At 42.4% G+C, this 13,098-nt stretch overlaps 1 protein-coding gene and 1 non-coding gene across 2 annotated transcripts in view; one reads left to right on the top strand and one right to left on the bottom strand.

The window, feature by feature from the left end:
* The window catches only part of LOC121978254 (serine/threonine-protein kinase PBL27-like), a 45,564-nt gene extending 39,487 nt beyond the window's left edge, over nt 1-6,077 (bottom strand). The window contains exon 1 of the mRNA XM_042530623.1: nt 5,945-6,077. Coding sequence (XP_042386557.1) covers nt 5,945-6,077 — 133 coding nt within the window. The remainder of the gene's footprint in view (nt 1-5,944) is intronic.
* Nucleotides 6,078-8,465: 2,388 nt separating this feature from the next.
* LOC121978850 lies at nt 8,466-8,572 on the top strand. The gene has a single exon (XR_006111189.1). It is a non-coding gene; the product is annotated as a small nucleolar RNA R71 (small nucleolar RNA).
* The last annotated feature ends 4,526 nt before the right edge of the window (nt 8,573-13,098 follow it).

Here is a 13,098-nt window from a genome sequence, read left to right as displayed (position 1 = left end):
TTATGTGATCGCAGGACATTGATTCGAGGCGAGCGTCTCAACATGGGATTGAGTTGACATGATCTACGTATAAAGGTGGGTACTTTGACTTATCTTTTGATATTGTCATTCTGATATGCTTAGTAGGTTATAACTAGTAGTAATGGTTATGTTATTATCTGCTTTGGTATGTCACTACTTGATACCGTAGTATGCCTATAGTGTTATCTATTGTGTATTTCTACTTATGTCTTCTTGATTCTTGCCATGTGCACTTTGTTCATAGAAGTAGTGATATGCAATGTAGTAATGGATATAGGTCTAGCTACTAGTTTATCACTTGGCATGTATACATAGTTTTATTACCTGGCAGGTGTACCTAGGTTTATTACTTGACATGTGTACCTAATTTTATTTTTTGGCATGTGTACCTAGATCATTGTTATAGACTTGATTTCCTTTTTGGTACACATTATGAGGAGGCTGGTATTTTTCAGGATTTACATGCTTTAGTGTCATGCACCATTTTGCATGATTGCATGCTGAGCGATTGTCGGCTCTATTGTTGTTGAACACATCGACAGTTACATGACCAGGACACACACAACCACTCATGGGTTAGTGGTATTTCAGGCAGGGTGTGTATTATAGTTTTCTCTATCAGGGCTCTGTTGGTCTGCTCATGGATAGCAATTATTGGGATGTATACTATAAGCCTAGCTTTTGTATGAACATCTGTTTTGAAATATTTTGAAATGAGAATCATTTTGGTCAAATATTTACATTTTATATTTATATATATGTCAATGCAGTTGTCCATTTAATTTATATTGTAGATAATATGGTGTGTGGTGCCACACAAAAGATCATGTTATCGGTTCTTTGTAAATTATAAATAGTAGCTCACAACCAAGATGGATTGGGACAAACCATTGGAACGGTTGTAGTGTAATTTGATATTAGTCTGTCTTGACTATAAAATTACACTAGTACACTATGTGTGTATTGAGTAGGACCGTTTGAGGTTGTTTGATTTATACTGACTACATAAAAGAATAGAACCTCTGTTATTATGGATGTGCATCCTCTTAATCTCTATATAATAACAAGCACGTATACTTAGTATTTATTTCTTTATCTTATCAATGGGTGAGATTTATTCGTTAAATCAATAGGCCCGATGAGTTGGGTAATAGTACTATTTATATGGTGTGTTGTTGATTATAGAATGTCCTTTCAATGAATCTAATGCCCATGTCCTACAATTGAAGATATAGAAAAGTATATCACCACCCATACTAGCACTAATGACCTAACTACATGATACTAAACCATAAACGTGCAAAATATTTTGTTATCAAACAAATTCTATGAACATTTTGATTCATAAGTGATATAATGCATAAGTCACTAAGTATACTAGCATTGAAAAGTAAAATCTAGAACATGAAAAATAGGCATTTCAAACTGGCTCTGATACCAAATAAATTGGTATCAGATTAACTCGAAAATCTAAAACACGAAAAATAGGCATCTCAAATTGGCTCTGATACCAAATAAATTGTCACACCCCGGGGGAGTCCATGCTAGAGGAAATTTTGGCAACATCTTCCCTGTATGGGTGACAATATGGAACTCATCTACAAAGCCCTCAGGGCTCACAAACCTCGGCCAACACAGTCGGAACATATATAATGAAATATTTAAACAACCACGTAGTTTATATAATTCAGCCTCCGGTTGACTACACTTCACAACCACGCAGTTTAATAAACCTATACCAATACTAGAGGAAAATGCAACCCACAACGGAAAACCATCGCAACGGAAAAATAAAGGTAGTAGACCGAAACTTGATATAAAAATCCTCGAGTATAACCACACATCATAAGTATGTAGGAACATAACAAGGAAACCAAAAGTTCAAAGATAGAAAACTGTCGTGACTCAAGGTGGGGACTAGGGACTGGAACATCCTGATAGCATCAACCTGAAATAAAAAATATATCAACGGGGTGAGTCCAACACTCAGTGGATACCAAGCTGACATGAATAGTAAAAAAATAACCAATAGTTAAATTATACGTACAGTCTCTTGGAATAATAATGGAAAATGCAAAACTGGAGAAAATGGGAGAAGTTGTACTCTCCAGGACCTCTGTTACGAACCGCAAGTGCACAGATTCGTCGTCAGTAATAAAAATATCAATCCCACAGGGACTGGTTATAAGCACTAGCAATTGTTCACTAAGGGTTAGCTAGACTACCAATGGTTGTGGATAATCTAGGGAAGAAAGGTCGGGAAGAAGAATCGAGAGTTGGTGAGTCGAAGTGTTCACTTGTTTATGAGAAGCTCTAGGAGGTCGGTTTCGTTGTGGTGGTATTGATGTGTCACGTTTTATCCTACGCTCGTTGTCCTTTAACATACAATTGCCGGAAGCTAAAGCGGTTATTCTTACATGCCAGAATAAATAAGGACCCTAAGAAGACCTATTACGGTTTAACCCTGTCACTAGGGTACCTCAGCAAATCTTGAGGACACGACTCTAATTGGTAAGTCAAGAATAGTGGTTAACAGCTAAGTTTGGTCTCTCGCTTCCTTGAGGTGTATTTGCCTCTCCTTTCAAAGAAGTATCCTAGATGTCTGTGAACGGATTACCCTTGTCACTAGGGCCCCTCGGGTGTATGATATAGGGATAATCCCTCTACGAGGTTAACAAGTTCTACACAATCAAGCAACATGCAATTGAGACAAAGCATAAAAGATCATCCAATGAGCATAAGCATAATACGAGTCTTACATCAAACTGAACCACAACTACTCCCTAGTCCTAGAACAAAAGATCTACTCTATAAGTGTCAGAAAAATATCCAAAGACATAATGTATATAAACATACAATCTTCAGACACGAAGAGAGAAAGAAAGAATATGTTTATCCAATGATGATATGTGGCCTTCGGATCCAATCCTCTGCTTATAAAGTCGATACGGTGGTGGAAGATCACTGGACGGAGGTCCAAGACAGCGTGAGATGGCTTCAAGATGTTTCTCCAGCTGACGGCTCGCTTCCCTGCGCTCCCCCTCGAGGAAAAGGGTTAAAACCCTTATATAGACTAGGGTTCGGCTGCGGTGACACGGTCGTGCTAAGATGGCACGACTGTGTTCATTCTCTTCTCTGGTGGCGCTGCACGATCGTGCCAATTGGCAAGGCCGTGTGATGTCTGGCCTCGGTCCCTGCCGCACGACCATGCAAGGATGCACGGCTAGGCACTTCCTGGTCTCGGTCAAGGGGTGGCTCGGCCATGCAGGGTTGCACGGCCGTGTGTTGATCTACCTCGGTCTCGACCGCACGACCGTGTAGGGTTGCACAACCATCCACTTCCCCTCTTTGATCTGGTCAGACGGTCGTGTGAGATCACATGGCCATGTTCTTTAGCTTGTTCTGATGCGTCGATAATCGCCATTTTCACTCCGAAAGTCATCCCTGTCAATACGAAACCAAACAAAGAGCATATATCCGAACAAAATAGCATATAAAATGAATACAAGATGAAAGAGGCAATCGTTCAATGAATTCGTATGCATAAAGTATGTGAATGTGTGCTAAAACATGCGTAAATGATCATAATATTTGCGCACATCACACCCCCAGACTTGATCCTTTGCTTATCCTCAAGCAAAATGCTACAAACTATGTTCATAAGTTCCTGCAGTGCTTCATAATCCCTAGTGCATTTGCTTAACTCTATCAATTAGTTTCATTGATAAGCATGACTGTGGAGTAATCAAAGTATGGCCTAAGCATAAGTCCTTTGTGCTCGGTGCAGTAAGTAGCTCAAACTTTTCAAGTTTTAATTCTTTGTCCTAGTTAAGTCATCATACAATTGAGTTCCTAATGTTCCCGGTGATAGGCACTTACCTGCCACACACTTGGTTCATTTTCCTTAATTTACACAAGGTCTCAAAGGGTACTTCTCGAAATCAAGAGAAACATAACATTCATTTCCCTAGTAACCTAACTTGGTCTCAAAGGGGTAAATTGTTAGTTTCCACTCACGACAACTGTTTTTTATCCCTTATTTTTTTTTCATTTTTTTTTGGGTGCTATAGAGGTGTAGCACTTATTACACATGCAATGCATATGTTGGGATTTGAATTTTTCCAAATGAGCTTCCATGATCCGAGGTTATCCAGTAACCAAAATGTAAGTAAGGAATCACCATGGGAACAAAAGTACTAAACAATTTGAATGAATCATAACTATTTCAAAAGTATATCTACCATTCAAGCTTAAGTACTTAAGTGTAGTGAAAATAAGGTCCTTAAGGTTAGGCCAAAACTCATTCCCAACTCCGTACAATACTTAGCTTATTTCATGCTACTAAAGATAGAGAAAGAAGATACACCAAACATACTAACACCATTTGGAAACTCATGAACTAAGAAAATGCTAGCTATTTTGCTATCGGACAAGTAGCAGCAAAAGTAAACGGTTAATGTTCTCAAATATGCCACAAAATTAAAGATGGAAAAGAAAAATGCAAATGAGGTGCAAGTAGAATAAAATGCAAATAAATAAGCAAGACTAAATAAAACAAAGCAATGTAAATCAATATGTGGTTGTGAAACAAGACCTCGATGTGAGCCAGTGAATTCTACGCATACCAGGAAGATGGCCAAGGTGTTGATGATATTGATATAGGGCATCTATTTTTTGTCTAGTGATGTCCATATCATCCATAAAATTTCTCATCCTTTCCTGGTCAACATCATAATCCTGAACGAACCCCGTCACCTGACTATAGAAGTTCCTAGTGAACTGAAAATGGTCCTGTACCTCCCTAAACTGGTCATCAGATAACTTGAACTGACCCTCCAACAATCATTGTTAGGTATTTTGCTTCTCATGAAGGGAGTCTAAAGAGGTACGGAAATCAGAAAAACCAAACCTAGAGGATCCCGTGCCATAAGCAAAAGAGTGTCTAGGAGGTTCCGGATATCCGAAAGGCTGCGGGAATCCTGATGATGAGGGCTCTTGGTGGTACTCGGGTTCTTCTACAATGGACGGTACAGTCTCAGGGTGTAAATCAGTAATCACCCAATTCACGGGGTCGCGAACTGAAGTGCGCTCGGTGCAAGGATGGGGTAGTGGAAAACCATTGGTTCTAGGGAAATAAAACTCATTCTCATCCCGATAAATCATCTTCATAGCAAGACAAGAATCGATGTCGATCTTGTCATTACCATGAATCACCTTTAATCCATCAAGTGCACAACCTAGATTGAATGCTACTTGGGTGATTAATCCTCCAAACACTATCATCCCCGAAGATGCCTTAGCTGCCTTCCACAAAGTTAGCAAGAAATGAAACCCCGAAACAAAATCAACTTTATTTAACATCTCCCAAAGAGAATAGAGTTCTATCTTCTTAACCACCCCATCGCTCTCTCCTCAACCAAAGATCGTTTTACTCATCACTCCGTGAAGGTATCTAAAGGTTGGGTTTTGCATCCTGGATGCTTTGGCTCTAGAGGGTTCATAAGGGTCTTGTGATCTGGTAATCGACATCCAAAATTCATTCCACTTAATACCACCATCAAATCCACGCGAACCACCAGTAGGTAATCCAAAATAATCATTAAAATCACTAAAGGTCTACCGAACTTCTTTATTCATCATTCTAAAAGTTATGACCCCTGCGTAGTCATCCTCAGAAGGGAATTTAACATCTATCGAGATCAAAATCTCAAGAACTAGGCGGGGGTAAGTCGGTGCATTGACGTACATTATATCGTTCCAATCTAAAGCACTAATCATCCAATCTATGTCATCCCTAATTCCTAGCACATCCATAGTAGTGGGATCCATATATTTAGTGCATAAGATTTTACTAGCGACAAGAGTATCATATTAGCTTTTTGCTCATGATTTCTAAAAATAATATTGAACTCGTTTTTGTTACCTTCGTCGCGTGCCACCCGCTTTCCTTTGCCCTTAGATGATGAAGCCTTCCCCTTGCCTTTGTCGCCTCCCAGTGCGTCTCCTTCGCCTGATCCACTGCTTCCTCGATGAAGCCTCTTCAAGATCTGCGACATGGTACAAGGCTTTGAGGAGTTTCTTATGGAGATGGATCTTGATGATGGGAATAGTGAGGAGAAGGAAGGGAAAATAGGGAAGTTTCTTCTCTCTTTTCGGATTTGTGGCTTGAGGAAGTTTTAGATCTAGATGTAGATCTAGGAAAAAGTGAGCTCTAGAGGTGAGAAATCAGGGGTTGATGAGGTGTAGTAGAGAGAGAAGGCTTTTGGGAGAGAGGGAGATGGAAATAGGGTTTCTTGGAAGAGGAGGTGGCGCACATGGGCAAGGGCATGACCGTGTCTTATAAACACGGGCGGGTCAAACGGGATGCTGCACAGCCGTGCCGATTGGCACGACCTCCTTCTTTCTCCCCTTGGCCGAAGTGGCACGGCCGTGTCGATTGGCACGACCCCTGTCTTTTTCTCCACTGTATAAGTCACACGGCCGTGCCAGTTGGCACGACCTGGACCTTCTTCCTCTCTGCCAGGGCTGCACGGGCGTGCCAATTGGCACGGCTCGTGCCTCTTTCTTCTCTGCACAAGCCACACGGCCGTGCAGAGTTGCACGACCTTTGGCTTTAGTCTCTGCGTTGGCTCCACGCAGTCGTGTGAGGTCACATGACCAACTCCCTTAAGCTCATAGTGGTTCACTCTTCGTCATTTTGTCTCCTCCATCGCCTCCACGCCCATGAAAATGCTCATGGCTAGCTCACGGAGGCTATGCACATCCTGAAAATGAAATACCCAAAATAAAATTCTAGACTAAAACTCACTAGAGAAATAGAATGACAAAAAGGAATAATGAATTAAAATGAAAGAAAAACCCTTGGGCTGCCTCCCAAGAAGCGCTTATTTTAGGTCATTAGCTCGACCCCGTTTCAGTTAATACGGACTAAACCTGTGGAAGGACGGCTCTCCTCCTAGGGTCAATGCTCCAGCCTGCGCCTTTAGTTTTACTCGTGCAGGACAAATGTACTTCATGGTGCTTGCTGGAGGGGGACTCTCATGGAAATTGCATTCCTCGACTTTGTGTATGTTGATCTTACAAGAATTTCCCTGAGAAGGGGGGTTGCAGATGGAGGAATCAGATAAATCAAACACAATTTTTTATTTGCCGATCTCCAAGGATAACCTGTGACTTTTTACATCGATGATGGCTCCAGCTATGACAAGGAATGGTCTTCCAAGGATAATCGGTATCTTAGGGTCTTCCTCCATATCCAAGATAATGAAATCTGTGGGAACTATACATCCACCCACTTTAACTGGTATAACTTCCACTATCCCCATTGGGTATCTGCATGAATGGTTAGCTAATTGTAGTGTCATAGTGGTCAATTTAATGTTCTGGAGGCCCAGCTTCTTGCATAAAGTGTACGGAAGTAGGCTGACGCTGGCCCCAAGTCGCAGAAGGCTCTCGGTATGAGTTCAGAACTAATCTGGCACGGTATGGAGAAGCTTCCTGGATCCTGAAGCTTTGGTAGAGAATTCACCATAAGGAGAGCGTTGCAATTCTTTGTCAATGCCACAGTCTAGAAGTCGCCCTTCTGCCTCCTATTAGATAAAATTCCATTTAAAAATTTCACGAACTTTGACATTTAGTGCAGCGCATCTATCATTGGTACTTCTATGCAGATTTCTTTGATCTTCTTTAGGAATCGGTTGAACTCTTCGTCTTTCTGGGATGCTATAAGCTTCTGAGGAAAAGGGATCGTCTGATTCTGTGGGGCAGCTTGAAGAGTCTCTTCAATCTTTTTAGTAGTCTCTTCTCCATCCCTGTTTTGAGTCTGATTGGGCAGTAGGAGAGAGACCCCTTTTTCTTAGTCAAGCTCCTTCTGAGTAATGATTTGGGGATCTCTCATAGTACGTTTGCTCCTCAGCTCAATGCGGTTGCAATGTTCCACTGGATTTAAATCTGGCTTCCCTGGGAATGTACCCTGTGCTCTTGAAACGGACTGAGCTATCTGAGCTATCTGGCTGTCATGCATCTTCTGGTGTTTTTCGTAGTTTTCCAGCCTCTGAGTCAGTTGTTTGATCTCAATTCTCATCTCCTTTTGCTCTGAGAGAGCTTCCTCAAGCATCTTTTCAATCCTGGATAATTGTGAAGGTTGCTGTTGTTGGTAGGTCTGTTGTCCAGATTGGTGGCTCTGTTACCCAGGCTGATAATTCTGATGTGCTAGTCCTTGATCCTGATTATTCCGGTATGAGAAATTGGGGTGATTCCTCCATCCAGGGTTGTATGTACTGGAGTATGGATTATTTTTCCTCTGATTGTAGCTAGTTATTACATCACACTGCTCAAGTTGGTTCATCTGTGCCTGTATCGGCCTAAAGGGGCAGGTGTCTTGAGATACCTTCGTGTGATAATTTATCCCATTGTAGAAGGTGTGCAGAACCAACCATTTTTCAAGGCCATGATGGGGGCACTGTCTTAGCATACTCTTGAATCTGTCCCAAGCTTCAAATAATGATTCTGAGTCTATCTATTTGAATCTGGAAATCAGGTTCCTCATGTTAGCAGTTTTGCTAGGTGGGTAGAACTTATCTAGAAACTTCTGCTCACACTGCTCCCAGGATGATATGCTATTCGCTGGAAGGGAGTTCAGCCACTACTTGGCTCTGTCTTTTAGGGAAAACCCGAAGAAAACTAGTCTGACTGATTCTGGAGGGACCCCGTTCACCTTCATAGTGCCATAGATCTCGTAGAACAACTCTAGGTGGTGGTTTGGGTCCTCACGTGGTCCTTCTCCGAATTGATTTTGCTGGACCATGTGGATTACTGCAGGCTTGATTTCAAAGTTGTTGGCCTCAATGGGCGGTCGGGTAATGCTGGACCGAACCCCTCGTGCATATGGTGCCGCGTAATCTTTCAGCAGTTTGTCGGCCATTTCTGAGGATTCTTGTGCTGCTTGGAATGCCTTCTGTTGATTTCTTCTCCTCAGAAAGGTCCTGTCAATCTCTAGATCAAAGGGTAGTAGCTTTCCTGGAAGGTTAGCTCTACGCATGCAATAATAAGATATGAAATATGATAGCAGAACAGAAAATAAAATAAAATAAAATAAATGAATGCAGAAAATTAAGAAAAGAAAAGAAAGTCTAGTCTAATCCAATATGATTTTGCTAATGTTATGGACGGAGTCCCCGATAACGACGCCAAAAACATGTTACTAACCGTAAGTGCACGGATTCGTCGTCAGTAATAAAAATATCGATCCCACAGGGACTGGTTATAAGCACTAGCAATTGTTCACTAAGGGTTAGCTAGACTACCAATGGTTTTGGATAATCTAGGGAAGAAAGGTCGGGAAGAAGAATCGAGAGCTGGTGAGTCGAAGTGTTCACTTGGTTATGAGAAGCTCTAGGAGGTCGGTTTCGTTATCGTAGTATTGATGTGTCACGTTTTATCCTACGCTCGTTGTCCTTTAACATGCAATTACCGGAAGCTAAAGCGGTTATTCTTAAATGCCAGAATAAAGAAGGACCCTAAAAAGGCCTATTACGGTTTACCCCTGTCACTAGGGCACCTCGGTAAATCTTGAGGACACGACTCTAATTGGTAAGTCGAAAATAGTGGTTAAGAGCTAAGTTTGGACTCTCGCTTCCTTAAGAGGAATTTTCCTCTGCTTTCAAGGAAGTATCCTAGATGTCCGTGAACGGGTTACCCCTGTCACTAGGGCCCCTCGGGTGTACGATCTAGGGATAATCCCTCTATGAGGATAACAAGTTCTACACAATCAAGCAACATGCAATTTAGACAAAGCATAAAAGATCATCCAACGAGCAAGAGCATAATACGAGTCTTATATCAAATCGAACCACAACTACTCCCTAGTCCTAGAACAAAGGATCTACTCGATAAGTGTCAGAGAAATATCCAAAGACATAATGTAGATAAACATACAATCTTCAGACACAGAGAGAGAGAGAGAGAGAAAGAATATGTTTATCCAATGACGACGAGTGACCTTCAGATCCAATTCTCTACTTTTGGAGTTGATACGGTGGTGGGAGATCGCTGGACGGAGGTCCAAGATGGCATGAGATGGATTCAAGATGTTTCTCTAACTGATGGCTCACTTCCCTATGCTCCCCCTCATGGAAAAGGGTTAAAACCCTTATATAGACTAGGGTTCGGCTGCGGCGACACGGCCGTGCCAAGATGGCACGACCATGTTCATTCTCTTCTCTGATGGCGCTGCACGACCGTGGCAATTGGCACGGCTGTGTGGTGTTTGGCCTCGGTCCTTGCCGCACGGCCGTGCAAGGATGCACGGCCGGGCACTTCTTGGTCTCAGTCAACGGGTGGCACGACCGTGCAGGGTTGCACGGTCATGTGTTGATCTGCCTCGGTCTCAACCGCACGACCATGCAGGGTTGCACGGCCATGCACTTCCCCTCGTCAGTCTGGTCACACAGTCGTGCGAGATAGCACGACCATGTTCTTTGGCTTGTTCCGATGCATCAATAATCGCTGTTTTCGCTCCGAAAGTTGTCCCTGTCAACATGAAACCAAACAAAGAGCAGATATCCAAACAAAAGGGCATATATAATGAATACAAGATGAAAGAGGCAATCGTGTAACGAATACGTATGCATAAAGTACGTCAATCTGCGCTAAAACATGCGTAAATAATCATAATATTTGTGCACATTAACCTCCTATCAGAATAATAAGGTCGTCAGACCGAAAATGTCATATCTCATGTATGCATGTCAATCATATGCATCCACCAAATATGTAGCAAACAAAGTGCAGCAAACACAAACAATAAATACAATCATGCATATGATGCAAATGACATGTCCTGGTCACCCCTGACGTCAGTCAGTCATCTCACACATGATGGTGAGATCGAGTAGGTAGGGTTGTCACAACTGTGCACTCTGCCATCACTGCTCCTGAGTGACCGATTGACAGGATGTTGTCGGAGTACACCTATCCACTTACCCCAAATCATAAGTGGGGGGAGCTCAATGCTCTCATCTCCCTGAGCCAGTCCAGAGGAGGGATCCCTGTCCTGCTACCACGCTGCCCATGAGTGGAACAGCGGAGCACTGTCAGAGCAACCTGCTACAACACACCCTGCCTGAATAAAAACCACTAACCCATGAGTGGTTATGTGTGTTGATCCATGTAACTGGCGTTGTGCTCAACAATAATGGAGCCGACAATCACTCAGCATGTAATCATACAAGATGGTGCATGACACTAATCATGAAAATCCTGATCATATCTACCTCCATAAAACATGTGCTAAAAATAAATGGCTCAAATAAGAAGATCTAGGTACACGTATCAAATATGGTAAATGTCTAGTCTGGTATATCATAAGACATGGTATGTCGCTACCTCTATGAGATAAATAATCAAGAGGGTAATGAATGCAAAACAGGTAATAAATAAGCATGCTGAAGGAATTCAAGCAATGACATACCAATGCAGATATAACATAATTATTACTACTCATTAAAATCTACTATGCATATTAAATGACAATATCTAAAAGATAAGTCAAGGTACCCGCCTAAAAAATAAGATAGTATTCAACCAATCCGACGTCGAGACGCTCGTCTCAAATTAGAGTCCTGCAATGCATGACATACATATGTAGCTAATTACATAAACTAATTAGCTAAACCAAATCCCCAACTAAATCTAATCCATTGACCAACTAGGGCTAGCTTCATTAATCCTAATCGTTCCACTATTCAATTAGATTAAGTCCATACATAAATCAACCTAAACTCACCCAAATATAAATCCATCCTTTAACCATGTAATCCAATTCATACTTAATTCAATGCATTTACCTCAGTATATAGTTCTTGCTAATACTGTTACGGTTCTAGCTCCACATAACACAACTATACTTGCTGGAAATTGGCAGTCAGAGTTGAATGATGCTGCTGATCAACCAAATAGATGCCCCAAATCAGATATGTATCTAGATCCTGCTTAGATCAATCAAGATTAATTCAATCACCTTACTGTAGATCTGTGTTTGCAGTGCCAGGGATCAGGCCAACCAACCGAAGGGAAGAACTCAGTCAGTATGCTTCGGCAGTCATGTGTGCTTAGGTACTGGCAATAAGCGATCAGTGGCAATAGGGGAAACGACACCAGGGTACGGCTCGAAGAAGAAAGTGTTGGAATCGTGTCGATGCTAGGGCATAACACAACGCTAGGCTTGATGATGGCGATCGAGCGGATCGATGGCTAGATCTAGGCCCCCTGCCCTTGGCTGATGACTCTCGGCCCGCGTTGGATTTGAAGTGGCGACGAGATCCGACAATTGGAATAGGAGAAGGAAAAAAGGAAATCGGGTGGAAGTTAGGGCACGAGGACAATGAGGAGAGGTAGCCGGCAACGTTAATACTCCAACGTCAGTCAATGGTGAAGAGAGACGGCTAGGGAACGAGGCCAACTGCCGTTTGACATCGGGGGTGCATCGGGAAGATGATGGTGCTTGCGATGGAGGAGCGAGGGGCGAGTCGGCGAAGAGGAGGGGAAGATGAAAGGATTTGACGCAAGGGGGGAGGCTCGGGCTCGAAGCTTTTGTACTCATGGGAGAAGAGGTGTCGCGAGAGGGAGATGGCGCGGGTGAGGAGAGGAGGCGTCGGGTGAAGGGTTCGGCGATGGGGGAAGAAAAATAAAAGGAAAACGAAAAAATAAAAAATAAAACTTTTCCTTGTTTAAATAGGTAGCTTAAACAGGCTTTCCCGTGGTTCAATAATTGCCCCCCTTAAACTCATCATACGAGCTCCAAAAAATTTTCAAAGAAATTCTAAAAATTCCTGAAAATTCCCTTAAGGTTATATTTAGGTGCTGTATTTTACAGATGGGCTTCATCGCTCCACACCGGCAACTCCTCCGACCAAGTACTTTTGGGTTGACAAGCCTGGAGAGGAATATTACTTGTCCCAAGGTGTCCGCAAACAACAAACCTACTTTCAGAGCCCCCATGGCCACCTCTTCACTCAGTCCTTCCTCCTTGTCGATCCCAATACCGGCGAGCTACTCCCCGTCTCTATTGGGCAGGGC

The sequence above is a fragment of the Zingiber officinale genome, chromosome 4B (assembly GCF_018446385.1).
Source record: "Zingiber officinale cultivar Zhangliang chromosome 4B, Zo_v1.1, whole genome shotgun sequence".
Lineage (NCBI taxonomy): Eukaryota > Viridiplantae > Streptophyta > Magnoliopsida > Zingiberales > Zingiberaceae > Zingiber > Zingiber officinale.
The sequence above is the reverse complement of the archived record's forward strand: the minus strand, read 5'-3'. Positions and strand labels throughout refer to the sequence as shown.